This window comes from Musca domestica, unplaced genomic scaffold, assembly GCF_030504385.1.
Source record: "Musca domestica strain aabys unplaced genomic scaffold, Musca_domestica.polishedcontigs.V.1.1 10, whole genome shotgun sequence".
NCBI classification, from domain to species: domain Eukaryota; kingdom Metazoa; phylum Arthropoda; class Insecta; order Diptera; family Muscidae; genus Musca; species Musca domestica.
In genome coordinates, this window is record NW_026712115.1 from 699,829 (window position 1) to 721,784 (window position 21,956).

Here is a 21,956-nt window from a genome sequence, read left to right on the forward strand (position 1 = left end):
TTGATGGCAAACACAAACTTTAGTGTGAATGTTTAAATGTTTAAAAATTTTCGAAATTTTCTAAATAAGTCACAAAATGGAATAATTTACATAAATATATTCAACAGAAAAGTGTTAAATTTAGACGTTTATTAATGTATGGTGTATTGTCGGAAAAGCCAAATGATATTGAAATTGAAAGTGTTTTGCAAAAGATTACCATTCAAAAAATAATTCAACGACCTTTGCCATAATCCAATGAAAATTTATGGTTAAAACTTCAAATGAATGCAAATGAATTAGTCGACGGATGAGTGCTGAATGTCCATAATAGAAAACAATAGCTAATCCATAAAAACTCATCAAACGAAAACACTAATACTTCTCTCCCTACCTCATCGAGTCTGGTCTTCCATGTTTTCCATTTGAAAGTGATGGATGGCCAATTTAGATTGTTCCAAAAGTTTGCGTGTCTAAAATCACAGTCACTATTGGACGCGTGTGACATCAAGTGTTTAATTCATTTGACATTCAGACAAAACTAAAGCCAATTTTTTTACTCACCTAAAAAAAAACCAAAACAAACAAAAGAATATTTCATTTTCATCAGTGGAAAATTCAAAAACTACAAAAAACATTAACATCGAGCCAAAAATAAATTCATTTTCATTTGAAACAAAACAAAAACCAACAACAACAGCAACATATGAATGTTCATGAGCATTACGTAATTTTAAAATAAAAATTTACATTTTTTGTGGAGAGATTCTTCATTTGATTGCCAGCAACTCCACATAGAAAAAAAAACTCCATTGAATCCTCAACATCATCACACAAACAAAAAAACGCAAAACAAATTAAGTGTCATTACATTTCATGTACATACCTTCATACATACGCGCTTATTTTCAGTGATTTGTCATAACCCGCGAAGTTCGAATTTCGGCACATCATTTAAGTGGATCTCGTAAAAAATAGTCTCGTTCGATTGTCGATGCAATGCGGTCGTGTTTGGATTACGTGACATTAATCGGGACATATGTTCTTCTAATTTTTTGCATAGCCGCCGATGCTGGTGGTGGTGGCAGTGGCTCGGGTTATGGCATTGTGCCGATATCATCACATTCGGGCCATGGTGGAATTAGCAGTACGATAATTATTGTCGAGGATGCCAAAGGTAATTGGTTGTATGATATCCCTCCAAAGGATATCGCAGCATAACTCACATTATTTCTTCTAATATGCAAGATTGATCATGAAGAATAGCGTTCATTGCCACATAAAGACATTTAAATTTTTTTTTTTTATGCCCTTAGCCATATGATTAGAGAGGGTATAAAGGGTGAGAAAAAACCGCAAAAAAGTCAAACACCATAATTTTTACATTTTTTTAAATTATATTGAATGGAACCAAAAAATGTCGGAAATAGCATCAAATTTTAGAATGAGTTTAGATTTGTTCGAATTGGTCACCTTTCGCACGAATTATGATCTTCAAACGGCCAATGAAACCGTCACACGAGGTATTTTGGCCCATTACCGGCAAAGCGCTTGTTTGAGGTGATCAACACTTTGGTATTTTTTAGTGCCAACCTTGCTTTCCAAAATACTGCAGACTTAATATCCGAGGATTTTGGTGGTCACTGTGCGTTGGAAATGAAGTGAGGAACCTCATTTTGTATCCATTCTGAGTCCTGTTGGAATGTCCAAGGTCTGAGCCAAAATGTTTGCGTGCCAAAGGCTTTATACACCCTCCAGAATATTTTCGCGATAATATTCGGCATTTATTCTGATGCCACGGTCGATTAATACGATCGCAGAGCGACCATCGGCTGTTATGGCGGCCCACACCATCACCATGCCGGCGCTTGATTTCTGGTGGCCAAACGAAGGTGTTCTTTGGCAAGCAAACACGATAATTTTGTTTATTTACAAACTGCTGGACAACGAATTTTTTCTCATCGGAGAAAACCAATTTTAACAGCTGTCGGACAAGTGGCTTAGAAGTCACAGCAGTCTGAAATTGTTTGCAGTTTTCTATATATAAAAAAGATAATCTATAATCTATATATAAAAAGGAGTAGCGAAATAGTTGACTGACCAAGAATCAACGCCCCGACGATACCGCAGAAGCTAAAATCTTTAAATTTTGCACGTGGTTCCGTCTTGGTGCGTAGACGTGTGATATGGGGGTTTTCGAAATTTTTCGAATGTAATGGACGAACGAAATCAGAGTAGAGTTTTGAAATTTGGAATGAGAGTAACTGATGGAGTGCAGGATAGATGCACCAAAATGGTTTTTTGGAAATTCGAACTTCAAGGTTTCGAAAAGTTCTAAAATGAAGTGAAATTTCTAAAATGGTTCCATTCGGTATCAAGTGAACGGATAGGGCTAACAACATTAAATTTGGTGAGAGAATCAAGGTTGTAAAGTAAGTTTGATATATAAAGGTTTCGGAAATGTATGCTAAGTCTGCGAACTAAGTGGAACAGTTTGGTTTAGAGTGAACGGATGAAGCTGGAAATTTGAAAGTGTAGTGTGTAGGTCGCCGTTGATGTGTAGCCTGAGGATATGGAAGTGGTTTCGAAAATGTATACTATAATTGTATGAAAAGTACTAAGTAGTACTATATTTGGTATTGGGTGAGAGGATAGAAATACAATTATGAAATTCGATATTCAGATTACTGATGGTATATGTGTTTGAGATTTGGCGGTAGTTTGGAAATTCGTCCAATATTTGCACGAAAAGTACTAAACAGTATTAAATTTTTGTATTTGGTAAAGGTATAGAGCTGAAATTTTATATGGATGTCACTGCTGGTGATATCCTTAAGAGAGGAATCTGCATTTGGATTTGCGTACTATAATTCTACTAAGTGGTAGTAAATTGGGTAATGGGGGAATTTAAAAAGCTGAAGTTTTAAAATTTGATTTTGAGGCTTCTATTGGTATCTGGAATAGAAATATAGAGGTAGTTTCGGAAATGTGTACTATAATTGAATAAAAAGTACTGAATGGTACTTTATTTGGTATTAAGGGATGGGACAAAGATACAATTTTGAAAGATGACATTTAGATTAGCGATGGTATCTGTGTTTGAGATTTGGAGGTAGTTTGGAAAAGTGTACTATTATGGTACGAACACTACTAAATAGTACTAAATTTGACATTGGGTTAAGGAATAGATTTGTAATCCTGAAATTTGATATGGATAATATGGTGGTTGAGAACAGGAAGGAAATTACGGAGCTAAAATCATGAAATTTGATATGAAGAGATTTGTACTGCATTTGTTCGAAAAGTACTAAATAGTCCTAATTTTAGTGTTGGGTGAAGGGAAAAAGCTGTAAGTCCGAAAGTTGATATTGAGGCCACTGTTGATTTCTAGGGTTTACAAATGGAGGCGTTGAAATGGTTTTGGAAAATATTGTACGTGGGTTCATCGAGCAATGGTTTTACTTATATCCTCCTCGGTAAACGCAAGAATGAAAGATATTAAGGACTTTCTGGTGTAAAAGGAATATAGTTTCCTATTATTAAACTTGAATAATATATGAACAAATTGTGCATTCTGAGTTCTTTTTTTTAATTATGGCTAAATATTCTATGGCTAAAAATAATTTTTAAAATAATTTTTTTCTAGGTCCACCCTTATTTCTTTAGACCAGACCCTTATTTCTTTAGCCCTGTCTGGCTTTTGTACAGTTAAATTAAAGTGCTCATTTTTTTGAGATAAACAATGTTTCTTATTAACAAAAACAGATGATTTTTTATGGTACATATACTTAATATGTACCATAAAAAATCCTTTTGTTCAGAGGCTCACAATGAAATTTGATCTAGAATAATTTTTACTTTGACACTTTTCCCATATAATGAAGTATAAAGGAGAATTTTGGCTCGGATTGAATACGTGTTAGATAAACAGCTAAAAAAACACATACAAAAGAAACAAGCAAAAAAGCAATAGGATGGCCGGGCCGAAATTTGAATACCCTCCACCATTTGGAACGAATTTAGAAATTTTCAAAAAAATAAAATCCGTTAAAAATTTTGTTAAAATCTTAAAAAGGCCGAATATAGCCGTTATATTGGGGTCTATACGAAGACGTGGACCTACACAGGGATTGTTTGTCATAAGCCATTACAATATTCAAATACGAAACTTGAAAAAAAACGATGAATAATGTAGCTAAAATCATCAAAATACCCTAAATAGAGAGGTACCGTTATATCGGAGCTATACGAAGAGCTGGAGCTGCATAGACAATTTTCTGTCACAGGCTGTAGTTTCCATTAGGAACTTCAAATACGACATCTCAAACAATTTCAGTGAGTATTTTACCTAAAATCGCTAAATACCGAATATAGGGAGGTACTGATATATGGGGCCTATACGAAGACCTGGACCTGCATGGATAATTTTCTGTCACAGACTGTAGTTCCCATTACGAACTCTAAACACGTAATTTGAAACTATTCCGGTGTATAATGACGCTAAAATCATTAAAATTCCGAATATTTGGAGGTACCGTTATATGGATTCTATACGAAGACGTGGACCTGCATTCGCAATATTTATTCATAGGCTGTAGTACCCATTACGAATTCGAAACACGTAATTTGAAACAAGTTCATCAAAATTTCGTATATGAAGGGGTATCGTTAAATTTACGATATCGTGGACCTATATAGACATTTCTCTTCAAGGGAGTAAAGTGCTTAGAAAGAGCTTTTAGTATGGATTTTAAACAATTCCATTGAAAATTTTGGCTACAAAAATCAAAATACCGAATATCGGGGGGCCGTTATATGGGGGCTAAACAATATCGTGGACCGATATAGCCCATCTTCGAACTTGACCTGACTGCAGACAAAAGACTGATCTGTGCAAACTTTTAGATTCCTATATTTATTTGTTTTGACTCTAGCGTAATTATAACAGATGGACAGACGGACGGACGAAAAGGGCTAAATCGTCTTAGAATTTTACGATCAAGATATATATATAGTTTTTTATGTCTAAAATTATTATATCGATGGGTTACAGACGGAATGAAGAACTTAATATACCCCAGTGAAGGGGTATAAAAAGAAACAACACACAAACAAATCTTGTTCCTAGATATGTGGTTTATTCTGAGGTTTATAGCGAAATATTATGTAGAAAGGAGGGTATATTAACTTTGTCATTCCGTTTGTAACATCCCTAAATATTCGTCGAATGGCCGTCTGTCTGTCTGTTGAAATCACGATACAGCCCACAAAATTTGGCAGAACGATTTGTATTGAGTCTAGGATGGTTGGTATTGAAAATATCTGTCAACGTTTTGGAATAACCCCCATATAACAGTACCTCCCGATATTCGGTATGATTTTCGCCTTATTTTTTCACGGATTTGTCAGTTTCAGTTTCATTTATTTCATCCATATCCTTAAACAATTTTTGAATACCTTACGGCTAACAATATTTCCTTAATCTATACTTAACATAAATCTTATTTTTCTAAGTTTACCTATATAATACATAACTTAGGCTACAGTGAAGATGTAGCCTTTCTCTATACGATTCTAATACAAATATACTTATAATTATGCTTATAATTATAATGATCTCCTAAAAAATGATGTAGAAAAAACTGGAGTCCCTAACTCTTTTAATTTTTACTTTCTTAAAGCTAATTAAATCTATTATTAGAACTTCACGGATTTGTCTAAAAATTGTTATTTGTAGGTCATAATGGGTTCTAGCTCGTGTGGCGAATCATTGTATATATAGGTCCACATTTTGGTGTAGCCCCCATATAACGTTACCTCTCGATATTCGGTATTTTGAAGATTATTGTCACATTTTTCACGAATTTGTCTAAAAATTGATATTTGTGGGTCATAATGGATTCTAGCTCGTGCGGCAGAACATTGTATGTATAGGTCCACGTTTTGGTATAGTCTAAAAATTCTTATTTGTAGGTCATAATGGGTTCTAGCTCGTGTGGCGAATCATTGTATATATAGGTCCACGTTTTGGTGTATCCCCCATATAACGTTACCTCTCGATATTCGGTATTTTGATGATTATTGTCACATTTTTCACGAATTTGTCTAAAAATTTATATTTGTGGGTCATAATGGATTCTAGCTCGTGCGGCAGAACATTGTATGTATAGGTCCACGTTTTGGTATAGTCTCCATATAACTATACCTCCCGATATTCGGTATTTTGATGATTTTAGCCACATTTTTCAATGGAATAGTGTGAAAATCCACACAAGGACTACCGTCTGAGTACTTTACCCCTTGGAAGAGAATTGTTCATATAGGTCTACGTTATAGTATAGCACCCATATAACGCTACCCCGAGATATTCGGTATTTCCAGCATTTTCGCTACATTATTCACCTAAATTGATTATATTAACGACATTATTCACCGGAATTGTTTCGAATTTCGCTTTTGAAGTTAGGAATCGTTTCTACAGCCTATGACAAAAAATTACTTATCCAGCACCACGTCTTCGGATTGTCGCCATGTAAAAGTTTTCATTTGAGCGGTGTTTTTGGGCGATTTTTTTTATTTTTCCAGTACCTTCCAAATAATGGAGGGTATCAAAAGTTCAGGCCAGGCAGCCGGGCTGCTTTTTTACTTATTAAAACTAAATATTGTAGGACTTATTATGCTTAAAGTTTATCTTGCTGTGTGCCACAAGTCCAACTATAGATTACAAATCTTTACACTTATCTATTACAACAAATTTACACATTTTCATAGACTATCAACACCATCTATGGATAATCCATCATTTGATGTATTTCCCATGTCCATTGTAACTATTGTGGGTGCATTTGTTTCCCATTTGCCACAAATCATTGTCTTTGATGCTTGAAATTTTCAAAGCCAGCCAGCAATGAAGATGACTTTGGCCACATCCGTTCGTTTCATTTATCCAAAATGACAAAATATAAAGCTCCCTTTCAAACGTAAAGCGTGAAGCAGGCCTTCAAAGTGTGGCATAAATTGTATAAATCTTAAAGCGTTTGCTGAATGAAAAGAGACGTCTTTTGTTTACATTGAAAAATTCACACAAATAAATGGCGAAGAAAATTAATATGGAAAACTTCAGAGCGAATGTTTGTGTTTTATAAATCCCCATAGAAACCAACCCTCGAGAGGCAATTCATTCTCTTCGAATTTTGCAAAAAAAAAAAAAAAAAAAAAAAAACAAGCGAAGCCATTAATTTTATTAGCCGTTAAACTTTGCCAAAATAAAATTGCCGTTTCGAAATTCATTCCATTCTTTGTTTTGTTTTCTTTGTTGTTCTTCAGCTTGCTTTAGACGTGTGCTGGCCGGTAAACGAGTTGCCCCGCATTGGGTGCGACGGACCATAGCATGTGAACGGGTCGAGGAATGTATGCGTGAGTGCGGCCGTGAAAAACGTTTCACTTGTGAAGGTTTCAATTACCGGCTGGATCCTTCCGGGCATGGTCAGGGTGATTGTGAGCTAATTGAAATACCCTTGGCCCAAATCGATTTGTATTCTAGTGCAAATCGCAGAGATTCGAATCTATTGCGTCATCCCGACTATGATTATTACGAGAGGGATCGTAATGCTCCACCAAGCTGCCGGTATAATGTGTGCAGAGATTGTAGTAGTAAACTGCCACCGCCCCCACTACCTCCCTCATCATCGCACTACAACAAGCCAAGTGGATCGTGGATGGATAAACCACCATATAGGGATGATCATTACTTGCCCTCACCACCAAGTGGGGGAAACAGTGGTGGTTACTATAGTCGGCCTCCACCGGGTAGCAGCAGTTCTTCGCTGGAGCATTATGGTCCTTCAGGGCCGTCGGGACCCTCCTATGAGTCGCATGGCCGTCCTCCACCGTATTCGTATGAGCATCACAGTGGTTCCCATGAATTTTCGTCACACAGTTCGGGTTATTATGAACATTCTTCGCATAGTGGTTATGGCAGCAGCGGTTCCGGTTTAGATCCCATTGATCGCTATGACATCCATCATGGTGATAGGGACCGTTACCGGCCCTATCCATCAAAGTGGGAAGCTTTACCCAGCGGCAGTGGTGGTGGCTATGATGGTGGTAAGCATTCACAAGAACGTTATCGTCCCCCCTATCGCCCAGGTCCTGAGTACACACCATATCGTCCCTCAGGTTCCCATGCACCGGATTCATATCGTCCTGGTCCTCCCCCACCTTCCTATAATTATTTAGATCGTGACCGTCCATCGACATACAAAAAAGGTAGTGGTAGCCCCAGTGGTGGTGGTGGTGGGGGAGGAGGGAAATATGTGCCCTACCTAATTGGTACCGACAATGAATGGGGTTCCTATGGTGGCAATTATGGTGGCTATCGTAATAAACAAACTGCCTATTGGGGTCTTACAGATCATCGTTCAAAACCCAAGGATCCAATTGATTTCAACTACTTCGATTTGGGACCACCGCCGCGTAAGGGTGCTCCGCCCCATGAAAGCAATTCGGTTTTAAGTTATCCTGGTTCCAGTTATGGAGGTTATACCAAACATGATGGTTTTGCCGATCGCTTTGATTATCGCCACCAATGGACCCGGAGGCCTGGACCAGATGGTGAGAAATGCTTCTGTAGAACTTTTGTGGAAATTATTTTAAAAATTTGAATTTTTTTATGCTAAAGAATGTTCCGCCAAAACCTCAGAGGGATTTCGTCTACACAAAAAGATTGTAAAACACATCTATTCCGCACCCAGTTTGACAGAATGTGAACGGTTGTGCTATGGTCAGGATGCTTTTATTTGCCACACTTTCTCTTATCGCTACTCCCCTGGAAGTCGGGACAATTGCATGCTGTGTGATCGACCCATAAATCGTTTGGACTATTATGTGGACATAGAACCGGATCGCAACTACGATATCTATTCCATGTCAGATGACATGAACGTTTGTCGGAAGCCCTCGCGAAGTGATGGCCCAAGAGGAGGTGGGCCTCCAACTACGGCCTTGGCAGATCCCAGAAATGCTCGTAAGTTTGAGAGACCTTGCATGCATCTTTAAATGAATTAACCTCTGTCTCCTTGCAAACAGAATGTTTCTTCCGTGCCATTGATGCCACACGATTCTTCAAATCCATTGTCAGAGATTCGTTGACCGTTCGATCGGTGGGGGAATGTGAAATGGAATGCATTAAATCGACGAAATTCACCTGTCGTGCTTTTGCCTTCCGCTATGGTCAACAGAGGCATGCTAGTGTTATCGATAACTGCCAACTCAGCGATTGGCCAGTCAGAGATATGGACAAGGAACGCCATTTGGTGTTGGATAAGGCATTTGATATTTTCGAGAGAGCCAGTTATGGACATGGTTGTGAAATCCAGCCCATCGTTGATGAGAAACACAAAAAATGTAAGACAAACGAAGAGTAGAAGTTTGAAACGCAAACATTTTGAAATTTGATTAAAACGCGGTGTACTTTGAACGCTCTATCGATTTTTTCGAACAGTGTCTCTATTCACTCGTGCTAAAATTGCCACAAAGAAAAGTGAAATTTAATTTATTTAACCCACTTCCTCCCAGATCATATTTTCTTTGCGGCAAAGACCGCAAGTGTAAATTGGGACCACTTGGAAATTCGAACATAATTCCTCGGATTCCAAATATTTTTTTCCAAATACCAATACCGTTTTTAACAACTCTTATATTCCTTAAGCCTTCTGCTATTTGGGTTATGGTTCGGCTGCCAAGCTACTGCCACCGGCGATAAAGAAAGTCATTACGACTCCCTCTGAAATGGAGTGTAAAAAGGAATGTATGCGCTTCCGGGATACCACGTCCTTTAAGTGCTACTCCTTTAGTTATGGGTAAGTGTACTGCTTTATCATTTCATTGACCATAACTGTCATTTTATCTCGCTCTCTCTCTCTCTCTCTGTGTCTTTCCAATCATCTGTCACAGCTCACGCAAAGCCACCTTCAATTGTGAAATGTCCGATTTGGATCAAACCGAATTGAAATTGAATGTTCATTACACTCACACCGATGATAGAGATTTTTGGTTATTTGCTTGGAATCCATTCGATTATACATGTCGGGATAAGGTTAACACCATTGGTGGTTCAAGGGTTAATAATAATCGTCGCATGGACATCTTTAGGGAACCAGGTAATATTTTTGGGAGCAGTGGCACGATTCCAATGAATTTACGTTTTCTAACAATTTTTGTTGTCTTTTGTATCTTTTTCAGGTGATTTGGCTTGGCATCACTATTCGGTATCGGGCAAACCTTGCCGCCGCAATAGTCCTTGTGAGAAAAATCTCATAACCGGTTTCTATTCATGTGAAATTGAGGGTGGTGAAATTGGCTCGTGGGATTATTGCTGTAAGATGGATCATCCTTGTGGCTATTCGAAAGGATTCGACTATCCATGGTAAGTTATGTAATCACTGAGTAATTAATTTACAACGCTACTTTATCAAGGCCTATATAATGTCGGACTGGCCTATGTAAAGGTGGTGATACATAAGCAACTTGGCATCATAGCATAGCATATTAATGTCAAATTATTAGGGAAAACGACGGCATGATTCGTCGCCAAATAGGACATGTATGTAACATCAACTTAAGGTCGACCAGTAAGCGCAGCAAGTTTGCTGTCAAAATATATAACTGTGATTTGAATATGTCAGACTACTCATGTCACAGCAACAGTCAATAGATCATCCACATAAAAAAATTGTTTAAATGGTTTAGATAACGAATGTCCGTGTTCAATCTGAAAAGTTGTAATGGATTACTAGCATTTTTACTTCAAAGGATTTAGTAAAAATCTCTTTATTTTTCATCAATTAAAACTTGACGGCTAAAAGTTTCCTATGCTAAAAGTTTCCTATGACGAAACCAAGCGTTTCACTTCTTTGAACGGCTACGACACTTGAGAGCACCCTGGCGGTAAACGTCAAGCTCATAGGATCAAGTTTTCAAAGAATTATTTAGAATTTCTTCCAACTCCAAAATTTGTTTAACAATTTTATTAAAAGTTTTACAGTACGTTTATATATATGAGGGTTAACACACTGGATTTGGATTTAAATTGTCATTTCCATTACTTCAAATAAATCCTCTCAAAGTAGGTTAACCCTACAAAAAGTTCTAACGTAAACATGGCATTACTATTGTCCATTGAACTACTTAAATGGCATACCACGGTACAATTTCCAACGAAATCTCATTCTATTATGAAATATAAAGCTGGAAATACATAAAGCGCATATTTGGCTGGCTTAAGTCATCGGCTGGCTTCTTCGGAAATGAACAAAGGAGCCTAGGGCCAAAATCGAACTAAGTCAACCTAAAACTCCTTTGTTCATCTACGAAGGAGCCAGCCGATGACTTAAGCCAGCCAAATATGCGCTTTATGTATTTCCAGCCTAAGACTTGATTTTGAAATGTTTGAATTTAGCTTCAAAAATAATTTTGCCTCAGCTAGAACAAGTATGAAGATCAACAATATCGCTGCTTGTTTTTCTATAAAGGCGTAAGTACATAAGAAGCTTGAAGTCATAGCTAGACATATTTTGTGACATTTCCTCAAGGGATTACAGAGCCGCACTAAAATCCTGCGTCCTTTTCCATTATAATTTGACATTAATATGCCTAGCCATGACTTCAAGCTTTTTTCGTACTTAAAACCTTAATGCTGTTAGAGAATTGTCATCCCGAAATTTCAGTCGAATTGGCCTTAAGTTCAGTGCACGAGATTTTCAGAGTAAAATTTCGATCAAAGAACAAAGCTTAAATCGTGACTTCGGCGGGAAAATACGACATATTTTTCGTTGCACGAAACCAGAAAATGCAACACTTGTCAGCTAAATTAAAACTGTGTTGTATTTTCACGCCGAAGTCAGGAATTAAGCTTTGATCTGTTTCACCCCTAACAACACGGATAAAGCTTCCTCAAGATGACACATAAAATTCGTCTTCGTAAGATATGGAACATATAATTGTTTTGACGTTCCAAAGAACGCCGAATATAATTGATTATTTATTTATTCATAAAATATGCCACTCGTCATACGTATATATTTTAGATACGAAATTAAATGTTTCTTTGAAAAATCACAAGGTCGAGTACATCAGAAAAGGATTGTTGTAGCAAATAAGTCTACCACAATTGTTTTGCTACGTGGCATACATAAGAAATGCATCAAAAGCGAATTTTTTTGCAGAATTGGGATGGGTATGATTTGGCCTGCACAAAGAAGTTCGAAGAAAATCTACTCTACTCTTCACTCCGATATTCATTTAAATTAGGGTCAAATCAATCCAATCTGTTATATGGTTGAATATTCTATATAGAATGTAATACCCAAAACTTGGGTGAGAATTGTCTTGAATTGAGCCTCAACATTAAAAACACTTGCACTCTATTCTTTGAAAATTATTCTAACTCTGAAATACTAGTTACATTTCGTCTGCAAGCTTCTCGTTTTATTTTAAGCCTCTGTACTCGGTCATCCGTTATCAAATTAGCTTGAGAACAGGAATCTAAAAAAGCTCGAGCCGAAATATATGCCTCAGAACTGTTTCATACATGAACTAAAGAGGGTGCCAAAATTACGCCTTTGCGACGTAGAATGCGTGGTACATATTCGATTTTTGATTATCTGAAGCGTATCGATGCAGTAACAAAATTCATACTCTACGCATCATTCCGAAATTGAATTTGGCCTCAATATGATTTTTTAAAACAATGAAATCGGGGATTGAATTAATAATCTTCTCTTTGGTTAACGGGTACAACAGTAAAGGAACAATCTGTATTGTTTCTGTTTAGAAACTGAATTCGGCTGATATTCATACTTGACTATAGAAAACTTACATTAGATCAATGTATCTTTATAAAATCGTCCATTAGGCGAATTTATACCTCATGGCGAAATAACTCGTTGTCAAGAGCTATTTCGCCAAGAATCAATGGAAGGGAGGAAACACACAACAAAAAGTTTACAGAATTTAGATTTGCAAAATTTGTTTAACAACAACACATATAAAAATCTCTTACCAAATGACAATATTTTTTCCCCAAACAGGTGCTTTGTTGGTGACGAACCAGATCAATGGCGTAAATGTAGCGATCGTTACTATCCTGGCAATCATACCCTCACACATTCCGGTCTCAGTGTTAAACCTCTAAAACCCAGCGAGAAACGCAAACCCTCCGACAGATATTCATCGGCTGCCTCAACATCTGAAGAATATCAAAAACCACCCAGACCTGGCGGCTTGCAGAATTTAAGCGATTTCACAGCTGCCCGTCTTTGGCCTGTTACATATCTCTACAGTGAAGGTCCACCGAATTCCACCGAGTTTAGTAATTTTGTCGATTGCAACAAGGAATCGTGCTAATTTCCAAGCAAGAAACAAAAAACAAACGCAAAAACAAAAGAAATATCTATGCAATGTAACCTAATCTTAATCTAACCTACAAGTATTTAGTTTTGTGTTTAAGCATTTATATACATGTACTTTTAGTTTTTATTTGTAATATGTCTCCCCTTTTTTTGTAATTTTTCTTTAATTATTGTAGATTGTCTAACCGAAATGTGATCCTCTACCGCTATCCTTATCCATTTCCTTTGTGAAATTTCTAAAAATTTAATAACAAAAATGAGATTTAAAATTGGTTTGGTTTCCATAGCTCCCTAATGCAAATAGAATAAGTGCGATTTTAGTACATACAAACAATTTTTTTTGGGTTCTAGCAAGTATTTTATTTTATAATTAAAATGGTATTTTTATTTTGCAGCTAAGTAACAGAATAATATTGATTTTTGTAACTTTTAGGTTAGATATTGCTTAAAATGGACACTGATGATGATAATGATAATAAAGCAAATTAAAGTTTTAATAAAAAGTAGATATGTAAGATTTACTTCAATGATAACAAGAACTACAGTGTGAAATTTCGATATTTCAAGTTTTTTTTTTTTTTTTTTTTTTTTTTTTTGAGTACAACCTCCTATGACCGAAAATTGTCTATACGGGAAAAGCCTCAAACTATAGCCAGATCCATCTGAAAACGTATTTTTGCATATAAATTTCAAAACTAGTAAATACTTGCCGGCATGATACAATAAGGAAGTAGAACAACTTCGTAAAACCACAGAAATGCAGCCATGAGGTTATGCCCGCTTCTTGTCAAATTCACATGCAACAAGTTGTTTTTATTTATGCAATATTTTCCCTCATAAATGAGTTAAATATCGCGAAAAAGTAATAAATTGACAGGGTTTTCTTTCATAAATATAATCCAAACAGTTCGATCTGTCAATTCCATGGCAAAACTGGCGAATAGCTTTGACGCCGTTTCCACTATGTATGTTTCTTCCAATGATTAATTTCGAAAATATTTTGTTTTTTATTTTTCAAAACAACAAATACATACACAAAATTGGCAGAAGTCGGGCACACTTAAAAAATTTAATCAGCTGGTAGCTCTACTTTACCATTTCATTGTAACATGCATGGTAGAAAAATACAGGTAGACGCATCGACGCAGCTGCTGGGACAATGAACTGTCAAACCGAGTTTGAAATTAAAAATGTTGAATGAAAAATTTTTGATATTTGTAAAAATTGTTGAAAAATGCATATCATAACAACCTCCAATTTGCATCGCATAAGAAAACGTGTAAAAATCTACTTATTTTTGACAAAACATTTTAACAATTTTGACATATCAATGTTTCCAAGCGTTGATGCATTGTGATAATCGACCAATCATATTAATTTGGTCCAAGAAAAACATATTTTATGTTTATTGTGATTAGTCATCATCTGACTATTACGCAACACATTTATAATAATTTTTTGTCATCTAAGTCAACCTCGTTTCAATTAATAATTGATCTGTTCCAGAACTGCAAGAATGTAAACTTTTTTACTACGATAACCTATATTCCCTTTATATCAAAAATGGTAAATATCTATGTATCCAGATTGATATATTGGAAGACTATTGCTCTGTTCCAGAATCTACAATGATATACTAGTTTCGTATTTTTTTCGATATCGTAAAGGAAAACTCGGTTATCGTAGTAAAAACTTTTACATTCTTGCAGTTCTGGAGCAAAGCATGTGACAATCGACATGTTATGAGCAGTGTTTTCAATAAGGTCGGTATGTAAGCCCATCTCACAACTAAGTTTGCTGCCAAAAAACATATTGTGATTTAAAATTCATTGAAATTCAAAGGAAGTAAAATCACAATTGTGCAAAAACTGTTTATTGTCAAATTGTTGTCAAGAGCAGTCTTCTTGGCCGATCTTCTATAGGCCTTGATAAAATTATTCCAATGTAGTCTCATTTCAAATAAGCATACCCACCTCTGCATTTTCTTTAATTTACCTTATCAAATCTTACTGCATAAAAATAGGTTCCCATCTCTGATTTGTGTATTTACAATGGACTTATAAATATATATTTTGACAATGAGATATTGTCAAAAGAAATATTTAAAGAAAATTGTATGCATATGACTTAACCTTCTTGATTCTACCATGGTCGATTCAATCAAATGTTGTATTAACACAGGCGGACGAACAGGTGACATAAAACGTCTTACAATGTTACGCTGATCAGGAATATTCTTTAGAGGTCCTTAAAAAAGTTTACATACAAATGTTTATCCGACTACGATTTTTTAATGCTCCGACTCCGGTACACTACGATTTTTTTATTGTTCCGACTGCGGTACACTACGATCATCGTTGTGTTCCGGTACAGTATCACTAAAATATATTTAGTGGTAGCTAAAATTTATTTTAGTGATACTGTCCCGGTACAGTACACTATGTTTGTGTACTGTTTATTTTCGAACGCTGATCAGAAATCAGACTTGTTTTGTAAGCACAACGAAAAACTACTGTAAAGATTGAAACACCCTTGTACTGAAAATATATTTTTTGCGTTGTCATACTTTTAAATCCCAATTGCCGACATTTTGACAGTACGGCTGAAATCAGCAGGTCTTATTGAACGACCTAAAACATGGGTATATAAACAGCTGAAGTCTTCGCATGACATATTTTGTGACATCGTAAAGGAATGCCAGAGCCGCACTCTAATCCTGCCATCGTTTTTCCTTATAATTTGTCATAACTATGCCTAGCCATGATGCCAAGCTACTTATGTACTCACGAATTCACCCGTATTGTCGAAATACATGCCATTGCGAATAAAACGAATGAAAACGTAACGTGTTCCAGAAACTACAAATTAGTACTAATTCTGCTACAACCGTACTCCAAAAACTAGCAAAACTTGCAGCTCTCTCGAAAAAAAGGCGCTGAGTGGTGCAGAAATGTGCATATTTTAAATTTGACATTTAATTGGCAGGCTATCAAATATATATACCCATTTCAAAGTTCGCGCGTCACAACAAAAATAAGGAAAATGATCAACTTAAAAACTAAAGGAAAAACTAATATTTGTCGTGCAAAAAACAAAAAGAGAAAATATGGAGCAACTGTTGTATTCACTGTTGGATGATTCTAGCAGTGAAGAGGACTGGCTGAATGAGAAATCAGATTATTAATTATTATTATAGATTATTAATTCATTTTTTAAATTTTTCTGTCCTTTTCAGTAAGGTTTCACCAGTCCGATTTAGACTGTTTACTTTTTTTAATTTTGACATTTTATCGCATTTCTGCTAATTTTCCGTTCCCTTATTTTTTAAGCACACCTAAATGAGAATGACATTACTAAACAAGTACTGGAACAAAACTTTTAAAGTATGCTTTGCCTTGGTACAATAAGGAGGTAGAACAGCTTCATACTTCAGCCCGCTTACTGTCGAGGCTATGCCCGCTTATTTTAAATATTGATTAAAAACCGAAAAAGTAGAATGAAATGCCTGGATTTTCTTCCAAAAATGTGATCTCAATTGATCAATCCTCCAATTCCATGGCAAAAATAGTTATTACCTTTAATGTGCACCCTGCAATATACGGTTCTTTTAATCATTGATTTTGAAAATATTTTGTTTTCGTTTTTCAAAACAATAAATACTTACACAAAATTGGCAGAAGTCGGGCACGCTTTGAAAAAAATTGTAATCAGCTTGTAACTCTATCTTACCTTTTTATTGTAACATGCTGGTTACCAAAGTTGCCGTGTGCGTAAACCACAGCACCATGGTAGAAGAATACGGGTAGATGCATCAACGCTTGCGAACAATGATATATCAACAATTTTTAAATGCCTTTTCAAATATAAGCAGATTTTATATGTTTCCTTATACGACGTCATTTGGAGGTTATTATAATACGCATTTTTCAACACTTCTTACAAATTTAAATAATTTTTCATTCAATATTTTCAATTGCAAAAATTAGTTTAACAGTTCATTGACCCAGCAGCTGTGTCGATGCGTCTACCTATATTCTTCTACCATGCCACAGCCGATTAGTTTTCAAATGGCAATCCGGCGCTGAAACACCTTGTACTAGTTCCGCGGCTCATTTATTGAATGTTCCAGCTGATTGCGTTGCCTCATTCGTTGGTTCTCTTCGATTTTGCTTTCTGTTTATTTTTTATCGGGGCATTTTGTTTTGACTTTTTATCTATTTTGTTGGGGACGTCTCTTTTGATTGGACCCGCAAAAGCTGTATTTTTATTATTTTTTATTAAGACCTTTTTTCTTGTTTTTGCAGATTGTCTAATTCCACTACTGTTTATGTTCTTTCAGCTTACTGTCTAACACTGTAGACTGCAGATACCTCGGGTTTAAGAAGCTCAATTCCAAATTCTTCAACATGCATGCCGGCACATCCGTCTGCAATTTATTTGACTGTTTTGATTTTTTTTTATTAATCAGACGTTATTGTATTTTTCTTCTTATTTTTGCAGATTTTCTACTCTCAGCAAAAAAGATGTAACTACCTATGCTTTCCCAGCTTAGAATATGAAACTCTTCACTGCTGACGCATAGTGTGATTTGAGACCTAAAGTTTCAGCCGAGTGAAGCATTCTAAGGATTTGTTTGTGACTACTGCACTTCGATGGAAAGAAACACTTCTAATTCCTTATAATGCAGCCGGCTATATATTTTTTGTTTTTTTTTTTTTTTTATTATTCAGACCTTATTACTGTATGTACTTTTCTTCGTTTTTACAGATTGCCTACATCCAGCGAAAAATATACAACTGGATATGCTCTTCCAGCTTACTTCCTCAAACTCTTCTTGAAGGGGCATCGGATTGTGTGATTCGAGACCTGCAGAATCATATCCTGCACAATAAAGCATCCCAGTGATGGATTTGTACCCAAACATTATTTACATAGATTAACCTTATATTTGTAATGTGAAAAATTGTAAACATTAATCTTGAAATATATTGTCTGCGGAAAGTTGGCTACTTTGCCATATCGTCATTTGAAAACCTTTATATAAATTAATATATAAACTAACAAATGTATATATTTGTTTTAATGTAATATTATTTTTAACTATTTTAAAGATGATACATATGCTCCATACCAAGAACATGTGGACTTGAGCGTTCTTAGAAATGAGCTTAGAAAACGGGACGATGATATGAATCAACGGCTGGATTCGACGCAACAACTTATTAAGACATTAACGGAGGAACTCATCCATCTCAAAAATGAGTTACGACAAAACACATGTATTAAACCCGAACAGGATTTATTACCGACTTTGCCGCTTACTACGTTAGAGGATTACATGCAGTTCGAGAAAAATATCGCGGAAAATGAAGACATGCGAAAGCAATTGGTAGCCATTAATATTTAAAAGACGATGTTTTAGCTTTTAACTCATAATCGTTTAATTTATATTTCTTACAGGAATCATTAATAGGACGTGTCGGCGGCAAAAATATGGCCTCCTTCATAAAAATGTCAATTAAATCAATCATTACCGATGAAGTTGCCATTGATATTACTTGGAGAGGTACTCCTAACAAACCCAGTTTCCAAAAATTCTATTTATACAATATTATAAAAGGTTAGTTGGAAATTTTATCATCAAGTAAACTTGGAAGATTAAAATATATTTTTTACAGAGGCCTGCCATGCGCAAGATCCTACATCATCGGACTATGTCATCAACAAGATTTGCCAGCAACATATATTGCATGCTCGTGATAGAGTAGCAAAGAGAAACTCAAAAGCAATACTCCCTGATTAATAAATTAATTTGACACGCGACAGTTGAATTTTTTAGATAAGATTGTCTGAAAGAACTGTCTTAAGTTAAATATATTTAGGCGAATCACAACAATTCCGTTTATCTACTGTTTGTTGATGTGCAAAACACGTTCATAAACAGGTAGATTTTATTTTTCATTTTTAAAACAATGCAATCTTTATAGAAAATTGAACGCAGAATAGAATGATGAACGCAAAAATTATGTTTAAATATTTCACATTTGGTTCCAATAAGCAATTAAATACAAATTTAATCTTATTTCTATTGTTTTTTTATTGGTTCTGGGGGTTTTAGCACTTATCCAATTAAGAGGTTCATGTTTCACTTCTCTCCAGAACCCCCAATTTAAAATCAATGTTTTGCAATATAACGGCTATCATTCGGCATATCAGGCCAGCTAGTGACGCGCCACATGTCATACAGCCAAAGAATCAATTCAATTGCTGCATCAATCATTTCCCGGTTGTGTAAATTCGCGTTTTGGAGACCATTCTTTTCATTCTTTATTTTTTGTTTTCTGAAGTTTATGCATTAACGAAAAAGCGGGTGTGCCTGCAAATCCATACATAACCTCATTCTGTATACTTTACGATATTTAAAAGTTTCACAATTTTTTAAATATCTGTGTTTTATTTAAAATTTAAAAATTGATTTTCAGTCCCGGGAACTAATTTAAAGCAGCTGTTTCACTTAAGGCTAATGCTACCATTTTGCAGTGAATGTTTCTAAAATCACTTGCTGAAGGAAGGCGGTTATTACTTCACGTGCACTGCCGAAGAGTCATTTATTGCTCGAGATTGTTTAGAAAAATTCTAGAATATAATGAATAAACGTGTTGCTGGAACACTATTTGCCGTCACCTCTGCCGCCTTAGGTTCCTATTATTATGGAGGTTATCAGGAAAGAAAGAAAATAAGTCAACTGTTGCCTTTACAACAAGCCGAACTCTTGCATAAGGTGAGAAAGCACTATTTTTGCAAATACCTACACGATTACAAAGAAATTAAACTTTGCAGCATTCTCAAAAGCCAGCATTTCCATTATTTGCCAGCGTCTCAGCTGCCGTACCTGCCACCACTACAGATGTTAATCTAACTGCCACACCACAAAGAGTGGGAGAAATAATGAAATATGGTTTCCCCAGTTTGGATTCAGTACGTTCCTATTCCGATTTTGTTCTTAGCTATGACCGCAGAAACCGTGTTCCGAACTGGGTATTTGAACACATAACAGCAGAATCGATAGCTAAAAATGAGAATGTTGATCGCTCGAAATGTGACTTTAAAGTCGACGAGAGCATTCATCCCTATTTTCAGTCACAAAATTCTGATTACCGGCGTTCGGGTTTCGATCGTGGACATATGGCAGCAGCCGGTAATCACAAACGCCATCAAAAGCATTGTGAGGATACCTTCTATCTGACGAATATGGCACCACAAGTTGGTCAGGGGTTTAATCGTGATTCATGGGAACGTTTGGAGTCCCATACACGTGCATTAACGAAAGTCTATACCAACGTTTATGTTTGCACGGGTCCATTGTATTTACCCAAACAGGAAGACGATGGCAAAAAATATGTAAAATACCAAGTAATTGGGAATAATAATGTTGCTGTTCCCACACACTTCTATAAAGTTATTGTTGGTGAAACATCCGATAATCATTTGGAAATGGAATCCTATGTAATGCCAAATCAAGTGATAAGCGATGATACGCCATTATCAGTGTTCCAGGTGCCACCTGAGTCAGTTGAACGGGCGGCCGGTCTATTATTCTTCGACAAAATCAATAAGAAACAACTGCGCAAAATCAATGGCAAAAAAGTTTAAAACGCAGAAGATATTTTTTTCTTGTTTTGTTATTTATTATTGTATATGATTGTGTAAATTTTTCATTTTTTTTCAACTCCAGTGCAAATTAGACTATTAAGAATAAATACAAATGATTTTAAACCCCACACGAATCTTGGTTTTAAGTCTCTCTTTAACGTAACGTCTACCTTTTGTAATTTTTATATCCTGTCACTAAATTGATGTTCGTTACCAATTCGAAAATTACTATATCAGTCCAAGCCATAGGTTGTTGAGTATTTGTAATGCAATGTAATTTCCCTTCATAGCCAAAAACGTCACCTTTTCTGGGGACATCGAAAAAATACCCCCCTCCATGTTACAATAAAAAGGTAAGTTGCATTACATTATATTTTCGAAAGAAAATCCATGCATTTCATTCATCTGTCGCTCTTTTACTCATTTTAAAAATGGGAAAAACAACAAATAAATAAAAATAGTATTTATTCTTCTATATCTATAAAAGAGGAAAATGTTTGTATGTTTGTTTGTAATTTATGGACTCGAAAACCGCTGAACAGATTTACCGGAAAATTTGCATGTATTCTGCAACATCGCCTGAAAGTAACATAGGCTATATACATTTTTGAAATTCCACTTGGAAGTGGAGATATAGCATCAGAATCGGAGGTACCTTCCAAAAATTTAGATTTTGTATGCACATATCTATTGATCGATTACAGATACAGTCTCCAAATTTGGAATGCGTAACGGAATTTGGAACAAAAATAAATTTGCCAAATTATATTGAAATCGGTTCAGATTTGGATATAGCTCCTATATTCATTTTCGGCTGATTTTAAGCATTTGATGCACCAAACACGCTATGTATCCCAAATTTCAATGAAATTTGAAACGTGTGATGGATTTCACCTAAAAAATTAATTTGTCAAA

At 35.6% G+C, this 21,956-nt stretch overlaps 3 protein-coding genes across 5 annotated transcripts; all 3 read left to right on the forward strand.

The window, feature by feature from the left end:
* Positions 1–879: 879 nt before the first annotated feature.
* On the forward strand, positions 880–13,894 carry LOC101897907 (uncharacterized). 3 transcript variants are annotated; one of them, XM_059125112.1, is made up of 9 exons: positions 880–1,156; positions 7,306–8,085; positions 8,158–8,592; positions 8,660–9,004; positions 9,067–9,384; positions 9,689–9,839; positions 9,934–10,139; positions 10,222–10,405; positions 13,068–13,894. In XM_059125112.1, the coding sequence occupies exons 1-9, from the start codon at positions 979–981 to the stop codon at positions 13,381–13,383; spliced, it is 2,913 nt and encodes a 970-aa protein (XP_058981095.1). In that variant the 5' UTR covers positions 880–978; the 3' UTR covers positions 13,384–13,894. The 3 variants fall into 3 exon arrangements, with proteins under 3 accessions (XP_058981095.1, XP_058981104.1, XP_019891462.1); XM_059125121.1 differs by having other exon boundaries at positions 8,392–8,592; XM_020035903.2 differs by having other exon boundaries at positions 7,306–8,592.
* Positions 13,895–17,488: 3,594 nt separating this feature from the next.
* On the forward strand, positions 17,489–19,470 carry LOC101898075 (uncharacterized). The gene is made up of 3 exons (XM_011293220.3): positions 17,489–18,777; positions 18,849–19,008; positions 19,067–19,470. Exons 1-3 carry the CDS (start codon positions 18,577–18,579, stop codon positions 19,189–19,191), a joined length of 486 nt encoding a protein of 161 aa, XP_011291522.1. The 5' UTR covers positions 17,489–18,576; the 3' UTR covers positions 19,192–19,470.
* A 465-nt stretch (positions 19,471–19,935) lies between these two features.
* On the forward strand, positions 19,936–21,169 carry LOC101896925 (endonuclease G, mitochondrial). Its single transcript, XM_005181094.4, has 2 exons — positions 19,936–20,169; positions 20,229–21,169. The coding sequence occupies exons 1-2, from the start codon at positions 20,035–20,037 to the stop codon at positions 21,039–21,041; spliced, it is 948 nt and encodes a 315-aa protein (XP_005181151.1). The 5' UTR covers positions 19,936–20,034; the 3' UTR covers positions 21,042–21,169.
* The last annotated feature ends 787 nt before the right edge of the window (positions 21,170–21,956 follow it).